Source organism: Mustela nivalis (assembly GCF_964662115.1).
Source record: "Mustela nivalis genome assembly, chromosome: X".
Classification (NCBI taxonomy): Eukaryota; Metazoa; Chordata; class Mammalia; order Carnivora; family Mustelidae; genus Mustela; species Mustela nivalis.
This window is the reverse complement of record NC_139040.1, coordinates 19,804,163-19,829,675: the sequence shown is the minus strand read 5'-3', so window position 1 is coordinate 19,829,675 and position 25,513 is coordinate 19,804,163. Positions and strand designations below refer to the sequence as shown.

Sequence of the window (25,513 nt, the reverse complement as noted above, 5' to 3'; positions counted from 1 at the left end):
AATACCAATTGCTAAGGGCTTGGCAGGTAGGGAACCTAGGAAAGACACAGAAAGATAACCATCAAAAGATAATGAGGAAACTTAGAAGTCATGGAAGTTAAGGGAGTAATGAGTTTCAAGAAGAGATGAGTACTTATTTAATGCCATCTGGAACAGAGAGATACAGTATAAGAACTACACAATATCTGTTGGATTTAATATGTTCTAGAGGAGGTTGTTGGGTTGATGTTTGCAAAAGCTAGATTGCATTGAAGAGTGTGTTTATTATTCATTGAATACAAAAATGTTTGAGTCATATGTGCCAAGTGCTGTTCAGTTTGGGTGAACAAAAAGTTTCAGCCTTTGTGACACTTCTCATAGAGACGCATAAACACAGAGGAATGAAGGGTAAGTAGACAAGTGTAAAATACTCTTTCAGGAAGGTTGGTTAAGAATAGATATAAGGCACAATAATAGAGTAGTAGGTAGGATTTAGTGAATGCTTATTACGTGCCACACACTGTGGTATATCCTCTAACTCACAGCAACCCTATGGAGTAGATATATTTTCCATTTTTATGAATAAGCAGAGTGGCTAAATATTTGCCCAAGATTACATACCTAATAAGTGGTAGATCTGGGACTTAAACCAGAGTCTGTTTGATTCCAAAGTTTATACTATAACCACCATGTTGTGTTGTACTGGCAGAAACATATTTTCATATTGGCATTGGACTTTGCTTATATTTACTCACTCATTCACTTACTTGCTGTTAAAATTCTTTTTAATGATTGTTCGATATTGTCATTATATGTAATCACATCATGCTTTATTTTTTCATCAGTAAGAGTCCCAGAGCACTAGTGAATGGAGTTATGCATTCATCTCTGACATAGAAACAAACAGAAGCAAATCTTATCCTGTCATCTCTATCTTAAAACCCTTGAATGGCCTCTGGTTGATTCAAGGCTCTATATGATTTGACCCATTTTTCCTTCTACAGCTTTATTGCTGCTACCTTTGTTTACATTCCAGATGGCTTGAACAATTTCTACTGGTAGACTTTCTTTCATTCCCAAGTTTTCATCCATGCCGCATACTTTGTTAGATGCCTCCACTCTAGCCTGAATATCCTTTTCACTTGGCTAGCTCCTATTCATTCTTCAGATCAGATTACTTTTTCATAAAGGCTTTCCCTGACTGTTGAACTAAGTTTTGTGTACATAGTTTCTTGTACTTGCTCTATCAACATTTATTATATTTTTAAGACATCTTTTTTTGAGATTTACATATCATAAAATTTACCTATGCAAAGTGGCTTTTGGTATATTCACAGATATGTGTGACCATCATTACCACAGTTGATTTTAGAACATTTCCATGAATTCAAAAAGAAACCTTGTACCCTTTAGTTATCACCCCCCTTTTCCCTCCCTTCCAGTCCTAAGATACCACTAATCTACTTTCTATCTCTGTAGGTTTGCCTATTTTGGATGTCTCATATAACTGGAATCATAGGATATGTGACCTTTTTGACTGGCTCCTTTCACTTATTATGTTTCAAGGTTCATTCACGTGGTAGTGTTTATCATTGTGTTTTTCCTTTTTATGCCTGGATAATCCTCCATTGTATGATTATATCACATTTATTTACACTTGTTACATTTTATTGTAATTGCTTTTAATGTCTGTCTGTCCCCTAGACAATAAGTTCCATGAAGGCAGAGCTGTGTGCATCTTAATCACTTTATCCCCAGCAAATTATTTATTGAATGGATGCAAAACTTTACTAAGTAGTCTGTTGTCTCTGTCATCTACAGAATTTCTTGTTTGTTTTCACACAACTGCCTGAAGCCCAAAAGTGGACCCTCCAGTCCTAATGTTCTAAAGGAGTTGGTCACTATTTTGGAGCATTTTAAAGATTCGTATGGCTCATGGGAGTGTTAGAGATCCTCACTGTGTTTGTATGTTCATTTACTCAACAAATACTCATATAGGTATTTATTAGAAATTTTCTTGTGGTAGACAGTGTTAGTTGGTAGGGATATAATAGTGAACAAGACAAACGTAGTTACTCTTGTCCTGGGGACCATATTCTAGTTGAGGGAGATAGATAAACACACAAATAATAATATAATTTCGGGAAGAAGTAAATGCTATGAAGACATTAACAGAGCATGACACAGTGACTTGGTAATGACGGTGGGGAACTTCTTCAGCTAGGCTAGCCAGGAAAAGGCTGGGAGGAGGTGACATTTGAGCAGAGGTCTGAATGATGAGAAGAAGGTGGCCACATGAAAATCAGAGAGAGAAACATTTCATGAAGAGGGAACAGGTACAAAGGCTGAGTTGGGAATGAACTGGATATATTTAAGGGTTAAAAAGAAGGCCTGTGTGTCTGAGTGTGGTAAAGGGTTAAAAAGAAGGCTGGTGTGGCTGAGTGTGGTAAATGAAAGAGAGAGTAGCAAGAAATGAAACTGGAGAGACTGGCAGAGGCTGAATCATGTAGGATGCTACAGGTCATCAAAGAAAATGTACAATTAGAATGAAATCCACAGGGAAGCCATTGGAGAGCATCAGGCAGGAAAGTGACACTATTTATAATTCAATATATAAATTAATTATATTTATTATATTGGATTGTATCTCTAAGGTCCCTTGCCATTTTAGTAGTCTAATTCTAGGTTATCTTCATCTGGGCTTTACTTTGACTGAATTTGACAATTTCCAACGTTAATTTTGGTCTAAGACCTTCAGCATTTGCTGGTAATCCATTGGGGGGAGGCATATTACCACTCTGTTTCTATCAAAAGTGCCCTTATCCTCTTACTGTTGGCTCAAGAAAGTGGTTAATAAAGATGATTATCTTGAGTATTCTTGATCTATAGGATGAGATAGGGGATATTTATAAGTTTGGATTCTCATATTATTGTCTTATCCAAATATATCCATTTCTTAGTATAGTGGTGGATTTTACTTCACCAGTAGAAGGGCAGAATGACATGTTCAATGACGTAGTGCCTAACATATGGGAGTTACTTAATAGATATTTCAGAATTGTCCACTAAATAGGAACTGTTTCTGTTGACTGAATTCAGCATAAACCACCAGTTTATGACCTTTGGTGTGCATAATTTGTCATTTAATTTTAACAACCACTCAGTGGGTATGTGTAGGGCTTCCCACTGTATAAAACAGGAAGCCTAAAGTCAAAGCAACTCGCATTGTTCCTCCTGTAATCCTGAAAGCATTTACATGAGGTGGTCCATGTTTCTGATGAAACTGAAGGATAGTGACTTGCCCACCTCCCTATTCCCTTACCCTACTTCCGTTTTCCTACTAGCAGCTATCATTTATGAATATAATATACATCAATCTGTGTATTTGTTTGTAAGCTCTGCTGGACTGTGCACTCCATGAGGTCAGGGGCTGTATAAGTTCTCTCTTCCTGTATAACATATCACTCCAAAAGTTGGTGCCTTAAAATAATAAATATTTATTATCTCACAGTTCTGTGGGTCAGGAATTCAGAAGCAACCTAGCTCAGTGATTTCAGCTTAGATTCTCTCATGAGATGGTAGTCACATGTCAAGCTAGGGCTGCAGCCATCTGAAGCTGGGATATCTGCTTCAGAGATCCCATGTGGCTATTAGCAGGAAGCCTTATTTTTTCACCATTTGGGCCTCTCCTCATGGCTTTCTCTACTGTGAACAATTTAAGAGAGAAAAAGAAGCAGAAGGCTTTTCGATATGCAACATCTTTTTTACAACACGACATGGAGGTGACAGACTACTGCTGTATTCTCTTGGTGACATAGACCTCTCCTGGGATTTTGTGGGAGGGGGAACACAGGGGTGTGAATAACTGGTGGTGGCTTCCACTGGGGTCATCTTGGAGGCTGGCTACCACAGGTACTTCTCTGGTTTACTATAATAGTAATAGTAATAATAATAGTAATAATATTGCTCAAATAGTAATGATAGCAAACCAGAGAAGAGTATATAGTAAACATCAAGAAAGAGGACCTTGTATTGGAAGGTGCTTAAATCTTTGTTGAATGAGTAGGTAGATTTAGAGTATATATGAATTCAAAATGTATGTCTTTAGAAAAACAGCATTCATGGAGCTATAAGTTGTTGGAAAGGGACATGGAAAGGGAATACTAAAATAAAAGTAATTGTCAGATGTAAATAGGGGAATTCACTCTACTTTTTATTATATCCCTCAGATGTGGAAACATGAGGGATTTTTTGCACTCTATAAAGGATTTTGGCCAAACTGGCTTCGACTTGGACCCTGGAACATCATTGTATCCTTTTAGAATATGAGAATGACAGCAGATGCTTCAAGTTCCCAGGTAAATTTGATTATTGACACCTTTAGTCAAGTGAGAAACTCAGGCTTTCTAATTATGACCATTGAGGGTGGAACTAAGTAGAGAAATGGCTTTCAGCTGGAGTCCAGTACAAACTAAAGGCAGCAGAAAAGATGTACCAAAATTTCCTCTTTAAAACAAAACACATACGACCAAATCTGGAAGGGGGTTAAGTTTTTGGAAGTCCTGTTGGGATTTTTCCAAGGAAAGTACATGCTGAGGTGGTCCATATTTCCTACTCCTAATTATGGGACCAAAATAACTGAGGAAATAATAAGACAGAAAACACTCTTAGAGTGAAGGAATTCAAACCAGTAGGGCTCTTTTACTCATGCGTGGATCTCCTTTCTGTAGTTGTGTTTGAGTGCCTCTTTTGTGCAGAGATTAATTGGATATTGTGTGTAGTTTGTGTGTATAGTGGTGAGTATTGCAGGGTTGAAAAGTAGTTCCTTGCTGTTGTGGAGACTGTAGATTGAGGGAGATAGTATCTCTTCTTCCTCCTTGGGATTGATCTAATCACCTAAAGTCTGTAAGTTACTCTTAGCATTGAATTATAGGTTACCATTAATGTTCTTCGGGGTGGTGGTGGTGGTGTGTGTGTGTGTGTGTGTGTGTTTGTGTGTGTGGCCTGTTTGCCCCTGAAGATGATAAGTATGTTAGTTTTAATCTGTTTTTATTGCTACATGCTAAATCATAATTGGGACATGGTAGAAACTCAGCACCTTCTTGATTTGCCAGATATTGTTTTTAAAAAGACTTAAGCAAGTGCAACCCAAAAGAGCACAGACTAAATACCTCAATGTAAGAGAATGTAATATACAATTTTAGAACTTAGGTTTTCATTATCAATCCAATGATCTTCCATGACTTACTCTTCAGTTTTTTATTACATACGAGCAGCTCAAGAGGCTTCAGATCTAAGGACTGAATTAAATGTGAGCCAAGCCCTGCCAGCCTTTCTACTCTTTTCCCTTTTTCCGTGTTCTAATGTATTTTGACAAAAAGTTGTGTTTACTGAACCACTGGTCTCCTAGGAACCTCCTGGTGGAAGAACCATAGGATGGTTCAGAATTGTTCATGTGTTTGTGTTACCATGTTAACTTTTCCCTGAGAGGAAGTGTTAACATTGAGACTCTGGCCCCAGATTGGTATCTTCTGTGAAGATGGATACTGATGGATGACATTCAACATGGCCTTCTTTTCAAATGTTGGTTAAATGTAGTTGGTTAGCCCCAGACTTGGGCTATAGCAGAAGGCATAGGCCAGGGCAGTTACTGCTATGTATGTTTCAGACCTCGGTTCTCATTAAAGTATTTATTGGCAGAATCACTTTGGCTTTGTTTTCATTTACTTCTTTCTCCTTTGCCAGCTATTTAAGTTACATTCTCCAGAAACTGTTAAAGGTTACTATGAAATTGAGTCTGGACTCTTTAAGCGCATTTATGGGTATAGACAAAGTCCATCGTGTTTTCCCACTGTCACTTGTTGTAATGCTACTTACTTATAAACATTTGGTAAATGGTTCTTTTCTAAGTATGAATAAAGTGGCTCATTTAGAAGTTCCTACAGATAAAGTGTAAAAAGAGGCTTAAAATAGAACCTTGTATGCAAGGTTTAATTTTTCTTATAGGCAAAAACTTTTGGCTACTTTCTTGTACTAGAACAGTGCCTAGCACATTGTATGCATTCAAATATTTGTGGATGGAGCTAGATGGTATTGGTTATTATGCTAAATGAAATAAGTCAGTCAAAGACAATTATCATATGATCTCACTCATATGTGGAATTTAAGAAACACAACAGAGGATCATAGGGAAAGGGGGGAAAAATAAAGGTGAAATCATAGAGGGAGAGAAACCATAAGAAACTCTTAATCATAGGAAACATACTCATAGGTAGAATATAAGAAATGGCAGAGGACCATAGGGTAATAGGGGGGAAAACTGAATGGGAAGTCATCGAGAGGGAGACAAGCCATGAGAGACTCTTAACTCTAGGAAACTGAGGGTTGTTGGAGGGGAGGTGGTAAGGAATGGGGTAATTGGGTGATGGGCATTAAAGAGGGTATGTGATAGGATGAGCACTGGGTGTTACATGCAACTGACAAATTACTGAACACTCCATCTGAGTCTAATGTACTATATGTTGGCTAACTGAATTTAAATAAAAAAATTTAAAAATCATAGGAAACAAACAGGGCTGCTGTAGAGGAGGGCTGCTGGATGGGGTAGCTGGGTAGTGGACATTGGGGAGGACGTGTGATGTTGTGAGCGCTGGGTATTATATAAGACTGCTGGATCGCTGAACTCGACCTCTGAAACTGGTAATGCACTGTATGTTAATTGATTAAATTTAAATTAAAAAATTAAAAAGTATTTGTGGAATGACTAGTTTAGCTCTTCATCTTTATCCATTCATTGATTCGTTCAACAAACATTTATTGTGTGTCCTAGTTGCTGGGAATATAAAAGTAAGTTAAGAGATAGTCTCTGTTTTCAAGCTCGCATTATAGGAGAAAGAGATATGTAAGTAGATAATTATAGGAGGTACTAAGTACTATGTGAAAGATGAACAAAGTGCTAGAAACAGAGAAGGGAGCAGCCAGTTACCTAGGGGATTGGCCTAAGGCTTCATAGCAGAGATGACATTTGAGGTAAATAGCCCATGTGGATAAGGCAGGGAAGGACATTTCAGGTGGGGAAATAGGGGAAAGTTCAGTGTAGCTAAAATGTAGGGCAGTGGTTTTCAAATGCTGCATGAGGCAGAATCCTCTGGAGATCTTGTGAAAATGTAGATTTTTACATTTCATTGCCTGAGATCCTAACCTTATTTGGCGCAAAGGCATTTGCTTTCATCAAAAGTACTTGATACAGGTAGTCTTTGGACTACACTTTGGGAACTTGTACAGAACTGTGGGCTGGCATGAAATGAAACACGAATAGTGTGACCAAAAGGGTCAAATTATGAGGGATCTTTATATGCACTAGTAAAGAGTTTGACTTTTTTATCCTGGAGGTGAAGGAGAGGCAAAAGTTTAAAATAGGGGAATAATATAACCAACCTTTAATTTTTAGGAAGATAACCCTATTGTGGAGGGTAGCCTAGAGGGGAGCAGCCCAAAAAAGTTTAAGACCCACTGAAACTACTCCTTTTTATGTACAGATAGATAAAATATGGTCCACAAAAATGAAGACAATTTGTCCTAAGTCACATAACTGGATTGTGGCAGATTGAGACTAGCATAGTTCTCAGATTTCTTGTTTCATTCTACCACTCCATAGTGCTTTCTTAACTGTCAGTCTAAAACTACCTTTTGTGTGTGTGTGTATTATGGTTATTATTATAACACTACACCTAAATATGGAGGCCAAATTCTACTTATTCATCTGGGGTTATGTATCAAAGCATTACATTTTTTTAAAATTTTTTATAAACATGTATTTTTATCCCCAGGGGTACAGGTCTGTGAATCGCCAGGTTTACACACTTCACAGCACTCACCAAAGCACATACCCTCCCCAATGTCCATAACCCCTACCCCCTTCTCCCAACCCCCCTCCCCTCAGCAAACGTCAGTTTGTTTTGTAAGATTAAGAGTCACTTATGGTTTGTCTCCCTCCCAATCCCATCTTGTTTCATTGATTCTTCTCCTACCCACTTAAGCCCCCATGTTGCATCACCACTTCCTCATATCAGGGAGATCATATGATAGTTGTCTTTCTCTGCTTGACTTATTTCGCTAAGCATGATACGCTCTAGTTCCATCCATGTTGTCGTAAATGGCAAGATTTCATTTCTTTTGATGGCTGCATAGTATTCCATTGTGTATATATACCACATCTTCTTGATCCATTCATCTGTTGATGGACATCTAGGTTCTTTCCATAGTTTGGCTATTGTGGACATTGCTGCTATAAACACCTCACACCAGTCAGAATGGCTAAAATAAACAAGTCAGGAAATGACAGATGCTGGCGAGGATGCGGAGTAACGGGAACCCTCCTACCCTGTTGGTGGGAATGCAAGCTGGTGCAGCCACTCTGGAAAACAGCATGGAGGTTCCTCAAAATGTTGAAAATAGAACTGCCCTGTGACCCAGCAATTGCACTACTGGGTGTTTACCCTAAAGATACAAACGTAGTGATCCAAAGGGGCACGTGCACCCGAATGTTTAAAACTACCTTTTTAAAAATAATTTTAATAGACTTTATTTTTAAGAGAAGTCTCAGGTTCACAGCAAAATTGTGTGGAAGGTACAGAGATTTCCTGTGTACCCTTACCCCTACACAATGCACAGCTTCCCCCCATTGAAATTCATCACCAGAGTGATTCATTTATTACAGTTAGTGAATCTACAATGCATGTTATTATCACCCCAAAACCATCATGTACATTAAGATTCACTCTTGGGGTTGTGCATTCTGTGGGTTTTGACAAACGTATGACATATTTCCACCATTATAGTATCATACAGAATCATTTCACTGCCCAAAAAGTCCTCTGTGCTCTGCCTATTCATCCTTCCCTCTCCCCTAACCCCTGTGGTCCACGGATCCTTTTATTATCTCTATGTTTTTGCCTTTTCCAGAGTGTCATACAGTTGGTATGTAGCCTTTTCAGATTGGCTTTTTCAGTCAGTAATATGCACTTAAGTTCTTGTCTTTTCATGGCTTGATAGTTCATTTTCTTTTTCTTTTTTTTTGGAGGTACCACAGTGTATTTATCCGTTTACCTACTAAAACATATCTTGGTTGCTTCCAAGTTTTGGCAATTATGAACAAAGCTGTTATAAATAAATATTCATGTGCAAGTTTTTGTGTGGATACAAGTTTCAGTCATTTGGGTAAAAACCAAGGAGTACAATTGCTGGATGGTATTATAAGAGTAAGTTTAGTTTTGTAAGAAACTGCCAAACTGTCTTCCAATAGTAGCTGTACTGTTTTGCATTCCCACCAACAATGAACGAGAGTTCCTCTTTCTCCACATCCTTGCCAGCTTTTGGTGGTGTCAGTGTTTTTGATTTTGACCATTTTTTATAGGTGTGTAGTGGTATCTCATTGTTGTTATTTTTTCCTCTGTCAATTGTCACTTCAAAAAGTTTTTAACTTTAATTTCAAGAGAGTTGACATATAGTGTTATATTAGTTTGGGGTGTACAATACAATAACTCAACAATTCTATACATTGCTCATTACTCATATGATAAGTGTACTCTTACTCCCCATCACCTAATCCACCCATTCTGCCACCTCCCCTCTGGTAACCATCAGTTTGTTCTCTGTAGTTAAGAGTCAGTTCCTTGGTTTGTCTCTTTGTTTTTTCTTTTGTTCATTTGTTTAGTTTCTTAAATTTCACGTATGAGTGGAATCATATGGTGTTTGTCTTTGACTGACTGATTTCGCTTGGCATTATACTTTTTAGCTCCGTCCATGTTGTTGCAAATGGCAAAATTTCATTCTTTTTTATGGCTGAATAATATTCCATTGTGTATATATACTTTTTAAGACTACCATACTAGTCAGATACTCTACTCATTCCCGAAAAGATGAGCAAAAAGGAAGCCATTTTTTCACAAGGGTATAGACTGAAAGGTATATTGGAAATTGGTTTTCTATTTACCTCAGCTTAAATGTTACTCCTGTGGGAAAACCTTACATTGATTTTCTCTCTACCAATCTAAATAACTTTCTTCTTTATAATTTCTTATATCACATATTTATAACTACATACTATTATTTGAGTTATTATTTAATATCAGCATCTCCCATTAGTCTATAAGCTCCATTAAAATAGGGATACTTTCCTTCTCTAGAAGGAAAGGAAAAGTGAATTGGTGGAAATCAGAGGGGGAGATGCAGCATGAGAGACTGTGGACTCTGAGAAACAAACTGAGGGTTTTGGAAGGGAGGGGAGTGGGGGATGGGCGAGCCTGGTGGTGGGTATTAAGGAAGGCATGTATTGCATGGAGCACTGGGTGTGGTGCATAAACAATCCTGGAACACTGAAAAAAAAAAACAAATAAAAAAAATAAATAGGGATTCTGCTGGTTTTGTTTACTGCTGTGTTCTCCATGCCTAGCACTGTTATATGTATTTAGTAAATATTTGTTAAATGAAAAAATGAATTTATCTGTATGAAAAGATCTGATAAAATGCCCAAAACATGGCAAAAATTAAACAAATACTGTGGGATTTAAATGGAATGAAATCAAGTTTTGAATTACTAGATAAGGATGGGATGATAAAGAGTAGGTTATTTTTTTAAGATTTTATTTGTTTGACAGAGATCACAAGTAGGCAGAGAGGCAGGCAGAGAGAGAGGAGGAAGCAGGCTTACTGCTGAGCAGAGAACCCGATGCGGCACTTGATCCCAGGACCCTGAGATCATGACCTGAGCCGAAGGCAGAGGCTTTAACCCACTGAACCACCCAGGCGCCCCAAAGAGTAGGTTATTAAGGGTAAATAGAGGTGTTTGGGGAGGGAGATGCACCTAATCTTTTATTTATTATTGTTATTGTTATTTTATATAGTAAAGTAGGCTCCACTACCCAGTGGGGAGCCCAACGCAGGGCTGGAATTCATGACCCTGAGATCAAGACCTTAGCTGAGATCAAGGGTTGGATACTTAACCCACTGAGCCACCCAGGTGCCCTAATATACCTAATCTTTTTAAGTGATTATATGCTCATTCATTAAACATATATCCGTTTCATAGAGCTTATTGTGTACAGAAGGGAGACATAACAGAAAGATTAATGAGTAAAATATATAGTTTATTGGATGGTGATAAATCATTTATAGAAAAATGACGCAAGGGAGGAGGAATATTGGGCAAGGTCACATACAGAGAAAGCCAAATTTAAGTCTATAGAGGGGGTGAGAAAAGGAGCCAATCTAGGGTTAAGGCAAATGCACAGGCTCTGAGGTGATAGTCTACAGAGAGTCTAATGACTCATGCAAGAAGTAATGGTGGCTTGGTGAGGGTAGCAACAGTGGAGGCTGTGAGAAGTGGTTGAAATTCATATATTTTGGAGAAGAGCAAATAATGACCCACTAGGGCATGGGACACGGGTTGTAAGAGAGAAAGTGAGCAGTGGTAAGGATTACTCCAAGGCCTGGGTCTCTAGAAGGGCAGTATTTTTTTAAAAAATATTTTATTTATTTATTTGACAGCATAAGCAGGGGGAGGGAGAAGCAAGCTCCCTACTGAGCAGGACTCCAGTACAGGACTCCAGCTTAGGGCCCTGGGATCATGACCTGAGCCGAGGGCCGACACCCAACTGACTGAGCCACCCAGGCGCCCCTAGAAGGGCAGTATTGCCATGAAGACGGAGAAGGCTCTGGAAGAAACAGGTTGTTTTTGCTTTGGTCAGAAAAGTACTAATTTTGTCTTGTACATGTTAAGTTTGAAGTGTTTACCAGATTTTTTTAAAAAGATTTTATTTATGTATTTGACAGAGATTACAAGTAGGCAGAGAGGCAGGTAGAGAGAGGGGGTGCGAAAGAAGGCTCCCTGCTGAGCAGAGAGCCCGATGCGGGGCTCGATCCCAGGACCCTGGGATCATGACCTGAGCCGAAGGCAGAGACTTTAACCCACTGAGCCACCCAGGCGCCCCTGCCTACTAGATTTTAATACAGATGTGGAGTAGGCAGTGAGACATAGAATTGTGGAGTTCAGGGGAGAGGTATGGGCCAGGGAAGTACATTTGGAAATCATCAACATATAGATGGCGCTTTCATGATAATGAAATCACGAAGAGAGTGTCAGTAGCAAGAGAAGAGGTCCAAGAACTGAGCCTGGGCCGGTCTAGCATAAAACAGTTTGGGGAGGACATCACAGAGGACACTGGTGATGACTAACAACCAGTCTGAAGTATATTAAAAATAAACAATATTTTCATGGTAGAGAACAAGTAAAGGGGCAGGAAGGGCCAATTATTTTCATTGTAAAATTTGAAGAAAAAGAGTTTGCAGCTGATGATCTCTTTATCCAAATTACCAAAGCTTTAAAGATTGATGCCTTTATAGTAGCCATAATCTCAGGTTGGTGATTCAAATTAAAGAACTTGATTTGTTATTTTTATTTTAGGTGTATTATCCTATCCTATTCTTAGTCATGGATTAATGCAGTATCCGTTCAGTTAACAATATGATGAATAGAGTATTTTGACTGAAGACTGTAGTGAAACTATAATGAAACAGGCTACTACAGTAAGGGTGCCTCAGAGAGTTATTAAGGGTCTAACTGTTACTAAGAACATTTGAAAGGGATTATTTTGCATGTATGAAGAATTCAGTGTTTCACAAAAATATTCACCATAGGCTTCCTTTAAGTAACAGCTCCCCATTGTATATTTGAATTGCCATTTTTGATTGAAAAATAACTTTTTAGGGATGTAACAGGTATGAAATAGACCCACCAGTGTCTTTTGAAGGTAGACTGATGAGGGAAATATTTCAGAGTTAGTGAGTACAAGGAAACAATCTTTAAAGGGACTAAGGACTGGATGAAAACCCTTTTTCAAAAAACAAAATAAGACAAACTCTTTGTACTGTCAGTTCAATTTATGTGTAAACCTGAAACTCTTCTTTTTTTTTTTTAAGATTTTATTGATTTATTTGACAGAGAGCGAGATCACAAGTAGGCAGAGAGGCAGGCAGAGACAGAGGGGGAAGCAGGCTCCCCGCTGAGCAGAGAGCCCGATGCGGGGCTCGATCCCAGGACCCTGAGATCATGAACTGAGCCAAAGACAGAGGCTTTAACCTACTGAGCCATCCAGGTGCCCCCCTGAAACTGTTCTAAAAAAACAAAGTCTTGGGGTGCCTGGGTGGCTCAGTAGGTTAAAACCTCTGCCTTCAGCTCTGGTCATGATCTCAGGGTCCTGGGATCGAGCTCCGCGTCAGGTTTTCTGCTCGGCGGGGAGCCTGCCTCCCCCACCCCTTTCTCCCTGCCTCTCTGCCTACTTGTGATTTCTCTGTCAAATAAATAAATAAAATCTTCTAAAAAAAACCCAAAAAACCAAAGTCTACTGGGACACCTGAGTGGCTCAGTTGGTTAACTGTCTACCTTTGGCTCAGGTCATGTTCCCTGGGATGGAGTCCTACGTCGCGCTCCCTGCTCAGCAGAGAGTCTGCTTCTTCTCCTTTCTCTGCTTTTCCCTTCCTGCTCATGGTCTCTCTCTCTCAAAATAAACAAATAAATAAATAAATAGTCTTTAAAATCAATAAAAAACAAATTATTTTTTCAAAAATGCTAGAATGAAAGAGTGTAGCACAAAGATGAGCAGGCACCACTGATTTGAAGGAGAAATAATGATTTTCCTAGATAAAAAGCCCAACATATCAAAAAGAATGCCAGACAATAACAGGAGTTGGCGAGGATGTGAAGAAATTGGAACCTCGTACATTGCAGGAGAGGTTATAAAATGGCATAGCCCTTTTGGAAGACAGTTGGGCACATCCTCAAGTTAGACATAGGTTACCATTAGACCCAGTAATTCTGTACCCAAAAGAATTGAAAACAGGGACTCAGATACATGTACATGTTCATTGCAGCATTATTCATAATAATGAAAAGATGGAAACAACCCAAACATCTATCAACTGATGAATGGATAAACAAAATGTGGTATATCCATACAATGGCATATTCAGCAGTAAAGAGGTGTATGAAGGGCTGACACATTGCTACAACATGACAGAACCTTGAAAACGTGTTAAATGCAGGAAGTCAGACACAAAACTCCACCTGTTGTATGATCCCAGTTTTATTTATTTTTAAAGATTTTATTTATTAGAGAGACAGAGCCCATGGGGAGGGGCATGGGGAGGAGCAGAAGGAGAGGGAGAAGCAGACTCCCCACTGAGCAGGGACCCCAATGCAGAGCTCAGTCCTCAGACCCCGGGATCACAACCTGAGCCAAAGGCAGACGCTTAACCAACTGAGCTACTCCTGTACAATCCCAGTTTGGTTTTTTAAAATAATTTTTAAATTTTTTTAATAAACATATAATGTATTATTAGCGCCAGGGGTACAGGTCTGTGAATCGCCAGGTTTACACACTTCACAGTACTCACCATAGCACATACCCTCCCCAATGTCCATAACCCCACCACCCTCTCCCTACCCTGCTCCCCCCCACTCCCCGCAACCCTCAGTTTGTTTTGTGAGATTAAGAGTATCTTATGGTTTGTCTCCCTCCTGATCCCATCTTGTTTCATTTATTGTTTTCCTACCCCCCAAACTCCCCACGTTGCATCTCTACCTCTTCATATCGGGGACGATCCCAGTTTTAAATAGAATGTCCAGAATAGGCAAATTTATAAAGATAGAAAGCAAATTAGTGATTTCCTAGGGCTGGGAGAATTGGGGAGGATGACTAATGGGTACAAGGTTTCATTTTGGGATGCAATGATCTAATATTAGATTATGGTTGATGGTTGTACAACTCTAAATATACTAGGAAACATTGAATTGTATGCTTTGCACAGGTGATCTTTATGGTATGTAAATTACATCTCAATAAAATTTTTAAAAACCTAGCATGTGGTTTAGCTTGATTAGGATGGCCAGTGAGGAATTTCCATGAAGCTGTTTGGTAACAAAATAAAGTTTGATTCATATTAACTCCGGAGGATCACGTGGGTATTTTCCTTTAGAATGAGCAAATCCATTGTGTTACCAGCAACCTGAAGATCAAACCACTGACATTTCTGACCAAGAAACCCCAGGTTTGAAGAGAGAAAATGATGGGCAAAATCTGTAAGCTGTAAGATGAAAAACTTTCAAATTTTTTCCCTTTCTTTTGAGAGGCTAAAGCATGAGGCAACTCAGATGATAATAACTAATACTTATATGGCTTTTATTATGTCAGATACTGTTCTAAGTATATCATGTTTATAAAACTGTTGACATTCTTTCAGACACTCCAGGAGGTAGATACTTACTATTCTTATTTTTAGATGAGAAACGGAGGTACAGAAAGGTAGAATACTTCGTTCCTAGGAAATGACAGACCCAGGATCCTAACCTGGGCAGTCTGGCTCATGAGCCCATGCTTGTAGTCACTATGCTAGAGGTGTACTGATTCAGCCTAGTCCAGGGTCACTTAAAGTTTATGGAAGGTGCACAGTAAAGAATATTGATTTCATTAATTCCCCTATCTTTATAGCACCCTGGGAGAATGAAGGTCAATAGGTTGTTGTGGTGGGTCACTCTTTGATACTTCATTGTAACACTGGCTTTAAATTATTTTCCTGGAGACCTGTAACTGCAATTATGTAATTTTCCTCTTATTCTCTACTTTCTACTTCCCTTTCTTATCTCTGTTGGCCTTTCTTCTCTACAACCTCCTTCCTTGTGAACCCATCCCTTCCGTCTCCAGTCTAAGCACAGTTCACCATACACACAGGAACATGTTTTTGTTGTATGTTGTACTGTTTATTGGAGAACTTGTAATTATTGATATAGATTTCACTAGTTTGGAATGGAACAATTTGCACATGGGGCTAGATTTCTCACCCTCTTTTCTCTAATGCAAAAAAGTGTGGTGTTAGGCTTATAAACAGATTTATGGGAGGAATTATTAAACTTACTGAAAACCTGATTATAAATACTTATTTTCTATTTACTAAAGTATATCACTTAAGGGGTAATATTTTTTGCTAGCCCAGCCTCTTCAGGATATTGCATGTAAGTTAAAGTCATAAAATTGCTTTTTTAAAAAACAAATATCTTCTCATAGTAGCTACTCTGTATTAATTCCTGAGATTTCACTAGAGGATTTTTTTTTTCCTCTAATAACTTCCTCAGTGTCAGAATTCAGTTGTATTTTGGGCTGAGCCAAAGTCACTGTAAACACACTTTTTGCATCCTTGTCTTTCCTATTTATTTAGCAAATAAGAAAAACAATTTAATGCATCATTGCTTAAGATGACTAAGAGAGGGGCCCTTTGGTGGCTCAGTCACTTAAACATCTGCCTTTGGCTCACGTCATGATCCCAGGTTCCTGGGACTAAGACCTGCATTAGGCTCCCTGCTCAGCAGGGAGCCTGCTTCTCCCTCTCCCTCTGACACTCGCCCTGCTTGTGCTCTCTCTGTGTCAAATAAATAAAAATAAAACCTTAAAAAAATACTAAGGGACCTGGTAATCTTAAAGTGGTAGTTGGAATTTTGGATTATGAAATAATCCACACTTGAAATAACCTCATAGCCATTTGGATATAATTTCTTGGTTTAGTTTTCTTACTTCTTTAAAATTTTTGAGAGAGAGAGAGAGAGAACGAGCAAGCATGCGAGTAAAGGGGGTGGGAGGCAGAGGGAGAAGGAGAGAAAGACTCTCAAACAGGCTCCACACCCAGTGCAGAGCCCGATGCAAGGCTTGATCTCATGACTACCAAAATGAAGAGTTGGGTGCTCAATTGTCTGAGCCACCCAGGTGCCCCCCAGTTGTCTTACTTTTTAAACCACTTCCGAGATGACATGACACCAGTTTGCTTTTCTATAGAAAGTGCTTTACTATTTGTTGAATGGCTCAGTGGGCAAATGTGCAAAAATATTATGAGTGGTAAAAGCACGGTGAACAGTTTTATAAGACAGTGTGGCATTTTATTGGGCCAACGATTGTTATCTCAGCATGTTTATCAGCTTTTTAATGCCTTAATGTCAACACAACCCAGACAGAAATGGAACTGAATAATGGATTTATTATAGTAAATAGGAAATATGATTCAATCGGATTTTTGGGCAACATGCACCAAATAAAAATAAACCTAAGCAAATAAAGAGACCCTCCTCAGGCTCTTGGTCTTACATGACTTTGGTCCTCTCCAGTGTGCTGGAGTAAATGGATCCTGCCTGCCCTATTGTGTAGGAGGCATTTTAAAGAACCAGGAATTGCTTTGCGCATTAAAACAGACTCTGAGGGGCACCTGGGTGGCTCCGTGGGTTAAGCCGCTGCCTTCGGCTCAGGTCATGATCTCAGGGTCCTGGGATCGAGTCCCACATCGGGCTCTCTGCTCAGCGGGGAGCCTGCTTCCCTCTCTCTCTCTCTCTCTGCCTGCCTCTCTGCCTACTTGTGCTCTTTCTATGTCAAATAAATAAATAAAATCTTAAAAAAAAAAAAAACAGACTCTGAGACCCTTAACAGCTGCATTGGTTGTTTCTAGGACTCCTCCTGAGAGGGCTCTTTGAGCCCAGCAGCTGATTATGGTCTCAACAGCTTGTAAATCCAGTGAACATATGGCTGGGTAGTAGCATGTTAAGCTCATGCACTTTACACTGCAGGGTTGATTCATTAGGTGGAGCACATCTTCCCTTTCAGCAACTCAGCAAAATTATGGCTTTAAGGCTTCAAGTGCATCACGACGGTTCTCCTGGCTCCATGTGATTATGTTTTCATATTCTCATGCCTACTTAGCGTTTTATGGTGTTGCACAAAGCAACTAACTCAGAAAATTTGAAGAGTGAAAGCACACTGAAATTGATACCTGGATACTACACAGTGTCATATTGCAGTTTAAGAGTTATTCTTCAACTGCTGTGTCCCGCTAGTCCAGATTTCTAAATGTGCAGATTAACTCTAGCAGTAGGACAGATCAATAAGCTTCCGTTTGTTAAAAGGAAGCAGCAACAACAACTGGTTAACTCCCTGGTATAGTTTATGCCTTCAGGAAGCCATGTACGTTTATTTCTTTGAGATCTTCATATCAGTGTGGTCTTTTCATTCATGGCTCGCTCTTGACTTCTCTTAGCAAATATCCTAGGCAAACTTTACACTTTAAGAAGTGCCAGCAAAAATACGAATCAAAATTCTTATATATGTTTAGTGCTCCTTGACCTAGTAATACTTATTTGTAGGATTTATCCTAAGGAATTAAACAGATGTGTCAAAGCCTTGAACCACCAGTAAGGAGGAAGCCAGTTTCCCATCTTGTCCCCAAACCCAGTTGCTATTTGTGTTTTACATAGTTCCCAGTAACTCCTAACCCAACCCAAGAGAGTGCCTTATTGCTGGCATAAATGACACTTGCTGGGTGCTCAGCACTTCAGAGTGCATTGGAGTCCATCAGCCACTTGAAAGCCAAAAAGTTCTTCAGTTGTAGGAGCATAAAGCCTGCTGTGGTGAAGGCACATATGTCAAAGGTATTTATAGTGGTATTATAACAGTGAGATATTGGAAATAAATATACAACTATAGGGGAGTGGTTAGAATATTATATACTCATATGTTGAAATAACATGCAACCATTACTAGTCATGGTTTTTAAAAATTTAGTTTATTTATTTTAGAGAGAGTGAACATCAGGAGGGGCAAAGGGAGAGAAACTCCTCTCTGAGCTCAAAGAGGAACACGGGGCTCAATCTCAAGACTCTCAGATCTTGATCTGAGCTGAAACCACGAGTTGGGTGCTTAACTAACTGCGCCACCCAGGGGCTCCACAAGTCATGATGTTGAAGAAAAGTTAATTACATAGGAAAATTTGCACAATATAACATTAAGTGAAGAAAACACATAGAGAATAATGGTGATCATCTCTAGATGGAACAGTTATCGGTACCTTTATGATTTTCTGTATTTTCTAAAAATTTCTGAAATGAACGAAAATTATTTTTATAATCAAAAAGGAATAATGAACCTCATATATATACATATATTACATATCTCTGAAAGAAATCCCAGCAAAGCTGGGGCAGTTTTAGCACCTAGCTCTTAAAAAATGTTTGCGGAATAGGTAGACCGATGGACAGGTGAATGAATGAATAACATTGACACTTGCAGGTAACATTAACAAGTTTATGTGACTGTAAAAATAACAAATGAAGATTTGTTAATTAAAAGGAGAAGATTTCATACCAGTTTGAAGGATGGCATAGGAGGTACTGAAGGAGTCACAAATTAAGCACGTGGAGGATGGAATTGTGGTCTGGCCTTGGGTCCATTGTTGCTCTTGTTGCCTAGCTGTCAATACCATGTTTCCTCTTATTCTGTGTGTGCCCTTGAAATATATCTCCTGCCTGCTATTTTCATTGGTCTCTATTCAGTTTGGCCACTGACTGAGCAAGTGTGAATGAAATCAAAGTCATGAGTTCATTTTCCATTTGAATCAGTAAATGCTTTTCCATATGGGGAGAAGATATCCTAAGGCCAACTCTCAGAGATGGGCTTTTTAGACAAGTGGGAGCATTTGGTAGATCAGGGCAACCAGCCTATAACTCTTGTGAGACCACTCAAAATGCCCCTGAACAGAGGGTTGTGTGTTCTTATGTTCTTGAGAGTAGTACTCTGAAACAGGTGTGCTGTGCATAATGTCAGCTATCCAGGGAAGTAGTAGAAAACTTAGTCATATCACAGTTTTTATAACCAATTCACAAGCTCTTTATGGTAATTATAAATGAGACTGATTGACCTATATTCTGTCCTTCAAGGTTGTAATATCTTTTGGCTATTTTGATCAAATTGCTAAACAGGATCTGGTTTCTTTCCAAGTCCACCAGGAGACAATATCAAATGCATGAATGAAATCTAAATGTTTCCTCCCCAACACATTCCTTTCTCTCTGCTGGAGCCTGTGTCAAAGAGCATTGCATAGCATTCTGTATCTCTGCTCTTGGTGGCTTATTAAATACTGTGTCCATAATAAGAGTTACTCTTAAACCCCAGTGTGTGATAATAGTGCCTTGTTTGTATCTGCTGTTTCTTGATCCTGCTCAGGTATTAAATTTGCTATTTGTCTTTTCAACCTGAGTCCTCTTTCATCACTCATTATCAAAAACATTCAGGGGTTAAGGAATTCAGTTTGGAGCCCAAGTGTCCATGTCCTGGAGACCATAATATCTATAGATAGGACAGACTCCCTAAATTGGTCAGCTGAATATTTTATTCTCCAGGTTTTTTCTTTATTCTTCAGGATTTTTAAGGATGAGGAAGAGAACATTCTCTAAGTACTAACTATCTGCTGTAGTTTAGGCATTTTCTCATACATTATCCAAGCTAATCCTTTCTAAAATCATATAAGGTAGGCATTATTACCCCGGTTTTGCAAATGAGGAAACTGTAACTTTGACAGTTTAAACAACTGAATCATAATTTCAACACTGGTCTATTGGACTTTAAAGCCTGTGAGTTTTCTACTCAGCATATTGCCTCCCAGGGACGGTTTCTTACACTGAACCTAACAACACAGCAGTCATCTAGCTTCCCCTCAGCTCCTGCCTTTCTCCTGTAACTAATTTCCATTCCACTTTGCTTGTGTTAACTTGGCAAGATCAGTCTTTTGCAGCAAGGCTAGGAAATTAAGCTTTGAACCACCAGTAAGGAGGAAGCCAGCTTCCCATCTTGTCCCCAAACCCAGTTGCTATTTGTGTTTTACATAGTTCCCAGTAACTCCTAACCCAACCCAAGAGAGTGCCTTATTGCTGGCATAAATGACACTTGCTGGGTGCTCAGCACTTCAGAGTGCATTGGAGTCCATCAGCCACTTGAAAGCCAAAAAGTTCTTCAGTTGTAGGAGCATAAAGCCTGCTGTGGTGAAGGCACATATGATCCTCCTCTGGGCTGGAGTGGTAAACAGAGCAACTGCAAAAAAAAAATCTACCAAAGGAGAGTTGGTGTGTATTAGAATAGGTCAGCGAGCAACCGGCCATTTGTGCTGAAGACAGAGGGTGAAAATAGAAGGGAATTTTCCGGAATATGGAAATGGAAAGGAAGGATCATTAACCTCCAAACAACTGAGGGAAGCCAGGTGGGAGTTAATCCAAGACTGAAGGGGAATTAAAACCCAAGTGCAAGACATCATGGTGTGGTGCCATCCTGCAGAGAGGAGGATGGCCAGATTTTGTGCTCGTTCCGAACATTATAGTTTCAGATTTAAATGAAAAATGAATTTCTTGGGCCTCTTGACATTGACCTGTACACACTGATTTCAAATGCCTCCTCAGGCCATCAGTGTAGACATATCAAGGGGTTAACCTTCCAAGGTTATTTTGGCACCAAATCCCAGACAGATTTAATCCATTCTCTCTTGGTTTCTTCTTGTCTTCGGTTGTCCACTCAGCAGCTTTCTAGGAGATAATCTAGTTGAGGGCCTTAAGAGGCAAACTTTCTAGGAATCTACGTGGAGACCAGGAGATTAAGAAGGGGTTACAGGGAAGCTCAGGGAGACTGACGATATTTCCCAGGTTTCTTCCCTACTCTGCTCTTGAATTGCTGCTGCTGGGGTTGCCCAGAGGGAGCCTGGACATAATTTCTGGCTGCCAACAGTCATTTTCTATACCCACAGAAAGCAGGAGGAGACACTGCTTCCTCAGCTGGTCTCCTGGGATATGTTGGAGGCATCCTCCTATGCCACTGAGTTTCTTAGGAAAATGAGGATTTAAGAAGGTCAAGCTCAGAGGGAAAAATTGAGTCCGAGCTGTGGAGAGCTTAGCAGTGCCTTTCTTCGTCCTGACCCCTTTTGCCTCTTTCTTCCCTTTGAGTATCTCAGAATTGGTGGTTCAGTATTGTTATCAGCAAGTAAGAAGCCAACTGAGGGGAAGGGGTACCACAGTTACAAAAGTGGTGCATTGGGAGGGGTAGTAGCAGAAATAACCACGAGATTGGCTATTTCTGAAGAAACAATGTTTTGAGCACCATGAATTGTAAAAGAAGAGTGCCTGTAGATTGTAATTCAGGTTCCTACATTTTAGGCAAACTTACCACCTAAAAAGTCTGATTCACATCAGGGAGGGCAGGACTTCTCACTTTATTATAATCAGTCACTATAGTAACCACCTTGTTTCTCTAGAACTGTGCTATCCGCTATGGTGTAGCTACTAGCCCTGTCACTACTGAGCTTTAGAAATCAGACTAGTTTGCTTGGAGATGTTCTGTAAAGGTAAAATACACATCAGATTCAGAGATTTAGCATGAAAAACACAGTGTAGTAATTTTATATCAATTACATATTGAAATATTTTAGATACATTGGGTTAAATGAAACATTAACATAAGTTTTGCCTAGTTTTTTTTCTTTACCTTTTTAACATATAGTCACTTGAACATTTAAAATTATATATGACTTGCATGATATTTCTATAGGAAAGTGCTGCTCTAGTGCATTCAAAACTAGGATTTGATTTTTTAACATCATTTCAGTAGTACATTTCTTTACGTAAGTATACCCGTACAGGAGAAACAGAGTCATTGCAAAAGAAAGATTGGGAGGAATAGAGATTTGCAGATGAGGAAATGGATTACAGAAAAGAGTCAGCACCCTACCTCCGTTCCTCTCAGTCTGGGGTGAGGGGTGGTCAGCGGCCTGAAGCAAGTACTCTCATTCCCCTAGCTCCATCTGATTTCCTAGCTGGGGTGCAGAGAGGCGAGGGAGCAGGCACTTAGGAAATTCCCTGCCCTTACCATCTTAGCCATCGAGATCTGAGTGGGAGATAATGGCAATAGGATAGGAATTTTCCCTGGGCCCCTTCAGACCACCATATCTGGCTGAGAGAAAAAGGAGACACGAGGCGAGCCCCTTCTTCACTCCCAGGGCCATCTGGTAGAGCTGCTGTCGCACCTCCTTCTGCCAATAGGCATAGATGAGTGGGTTGAGTAGGGAGTTGCCCACACCGAGCAGCCACAGGTACCGTTCTAGCACCAGGTAGAGGTAGCACTTCTGGCAGGCCACCTGCACAATGCCAGTGATAAGGAAGGGGGTCCAGGACAGAGTGAAGCTCCCAATGAGAACAGCCACAGTGCGGACAGCTTTGAAGTCGCTGGGATTCCGTGGAGGCCGGTATGCCCCGGTCATGGCTCCTGCGTGTTCCATCTTTCGGATCTGCTGGCTGTGCATGGAGGCAATCTTGAGCATGTCACAGTAGAAGAAGACAAAGAGGAGCAGGGCTGGGAAGAAGCCAACGCAGGAGAGGGTCAGCACAAAGCGTGGGTGAAACACAGCGAAGAAGCTGCAGGTACCGTGGTAGGTCGTCTGCCGGAATGTGAGGACTCCCAGTGGGAGGAAGCCAATGAAGCAAGACACCAACCACAGCCCGGCAAGGCAGGCCCCAGCCACGAGCCCATTCATGATCTGGAAGTAGCGGAGGGGCTGCTTGATGGCAAGGTACCGGTCTAAGGCAATCAGCATGACCGTGAGGACAGAGGCAGCGGCGGAAGAAGTAACAAATGCCATCCGAAGGCTGCACAGGGTCTTCTGTGTGGGCTGAGCTGGGCTGGAGAGCTGGTCTGTGACTAGGCCAGAGATGGCCACACCAAGCAAGGTGTCAGCCACCGCCAGATTCAAGGTGAAGCAGAGACCGACACCATCATTCTTGTGGATCAGCAACAGTACGGCTGTGGCCACTAGCACATTGACAGCAATAATGAGGGAGGCGAGCACAGCAAGGATCACTCCAAATGGCAAAGATGACTCCATGTCTTCAAGTGGCAGGATTTCCACTTACCGGGGCATGCTGTCTCTCCAGCTCCAGTTCTCACGGGCTGGGGGAGGAAGAGCGTTGTTCAGAGCCACAGCTAAGCCCTGGCTGCCACTGGCCGTCCGCGCTGGCAGCTTGCCATCTGTGAGATCCTGCCAGTCCCTGCGAATCTCACTCTTTCAGTCCTCAGCCTCTTGCCTCTCCCGCTGTCTGAAGGCAACAATCCCAGTGCGGACCTCCCCCTGGACCCTGAGCTAGTCCCTCCCCCTCCGACACCCGAGTTACTAGACAACTCCCAAGTACCTGGTGCATACTGTCTCCCCAGGCTCTCTCCCTTTGTTGATGCTTCAAGGACTTTTTTGGAGGGACTGGGTCACTCATCAGGTCTCCTGTCTGGCAGAAGATATGCTTGACTCTAATCACACTTGTTCTTTCTCCATAGTTTGATATTAAACTTGCACTTCTTCATTTCCTAAGCCTCAAGGACCAGCTTAACAGCTAATCTCGGCTTAATGAAGCATTTACTTAATAACGAATTCTCAGCCACTACTATTACTGCTTTCAATCAAGCAGGATGGCCATAATCAGCTGAAGTGGGAAGTGAGGGCAGGCAGGCAATTTCAGGGCCCAGCATGCTTTCAGGGGAGTTACCACACATTTAAGCTGTTTGTTTGTTTGTCTGTTTGTTTTAATCTTTTGTTTCCTAACACCCCGGATTCTAATTCTCTCAAATAGCGTGTGCTGTTCCCCTCTTTCTCATCCCTCAGAACTCAGCTGATTCAGGAGGGCAGGAAAACAAAAGGAGAGAATTGCTAATAGTTTGTTATTCAGTTTATTATTTTTTTATTATGTTAGTTACCATACGTTATTCAGTTTAGAATAGATCCCACTCCCTGTCTAAAGCTGCTCTCCGGGGATGCCTGGGTGGCTCATTCAATTAAACATCTGGCTTTGGCTTGGGTCATGATCCCACAGTCCTGGGATGGGTTCCCTGCTCATTGCGGAGCCTGCTTCTCCCTCCGCCTGCCACTGCCCCTGCTTGTGTGCTCTTACTCTCACTGACAAATAAATAAATAAAATCTTATTTAAAAAAGGTTGCTGTATGTTGTGTATACTCATTGAAGACATGTCTCTGATCACAAGTAGTGGCTGCCAGCCTTGCCCTTCTTGATCCTGTACACCCAGTGTCTGAGACATGAGAAGAAGAGGTGGGCTGCATTCTGGAAAGCGTCTGTTCTCATGTTTGGTTGTGGAATTTTCCATTTTGCATTGTGGATAGCGTTAGGCTGCAGGGTGGCAGTGTTGCTGAAGCTAGTGAGATGTGCTTAGGCTGGGTGCTGTGTCGGTCACTCCTATTTTAGGTTGTATATCCATTTGTTCGGGTACATTAGAACTAACCTTTTGCCTGCCACTCTTGGATACCAAGAAGAGAGGGGTGGGGAGAAGAGTGGTTTGAAGTGTATTTACTCTGTTCAGGTGAGAGCACAAATGGGAAAGGTTAGTGTTTTAAGTGAGGGAGTGGAGAGCAAGGTACAGAGTTGGAGGCAAATATTATATTCCAGGATGTTTTGACAGTCTGAGAGGGCCTCTGACAGATGTCTCATCTACAAAGGAGCAGAAGGGCCATGGCATGGGGGCTCAGTATCCCAGCTGCAAGTCTGAGAACAGTTATTCTTTGGTAGCCTGCCACCGCCCCCCCCCACCCCGTTTGGAAGCTGACTTTAGTTGCTTGGTACCTGGCCTGAAATTATG

The 25,513-nt window shown here is 40.6% G+C and overlaps 2 protein-coding genes across 9 annotated transcripts in view; one reads left to right on the top strand and one right to left on the bottom strand.

Annotated features, from left to right (window-relative positions):
• SLC25A14 (solute carrier family 25 member 14) overlaps positions 1-25,513 on the top strand; it is a 57,303-nt gene that overhangs the window by 24,353 nt on the left and 7,437 nt on the right. For 2 of the 8 annotated variants that reach the window (XM_082717717.1, XM_082717720.1), the window contains exons 10-11: positions 4,209-4,289; positions 5,235-5,684. The exons of 4 other annotated variants lie outside the window; for them this stretch is intronic. In XM_082717717.1, the coding sequence (XP_082573843.1) occupies positions 4,209-4,289; positions 5,235-5,276 (123 nt within the window). In that variant the 3' untranslated portion in view covers positions 5,277-5,684. Of the gene's footprint in view, positions 1-1,458; positions 1,904-4,208; positions 4,338-5,234; positions 5,685-25,513 lie in introns of those variants that run through there. 2 more of the 8 variants (XM_082717719.1, XM_082717716.1) reach the window with 2 other exon arrangements.
• Positions 22,120-23,944, bottom strand: GPR119 (G protein-coupled receptor 119). The gene has a single exon (XM_082716441.1). The coding sequence runs from the start codon at positions 23,758-23,760 to the stop codon at positions 22,753-22,755; it is 1,008 nt and encodes a 335-aa protein (XP_082572567.1). The 5' UTR covers positions 23,761-23,944; the 3' UTR covers positions 22,120-22,752.

Excerpts from the sequence above, each read along its gene's own strand:
- GPR119 (XM_082716441.1), bottom strand. The coding sequence starts at position 23,760 with ATGGAGTCATCTTTGCCATTTGGAGTGATCCTTGCTGTGCTCGCCTCC.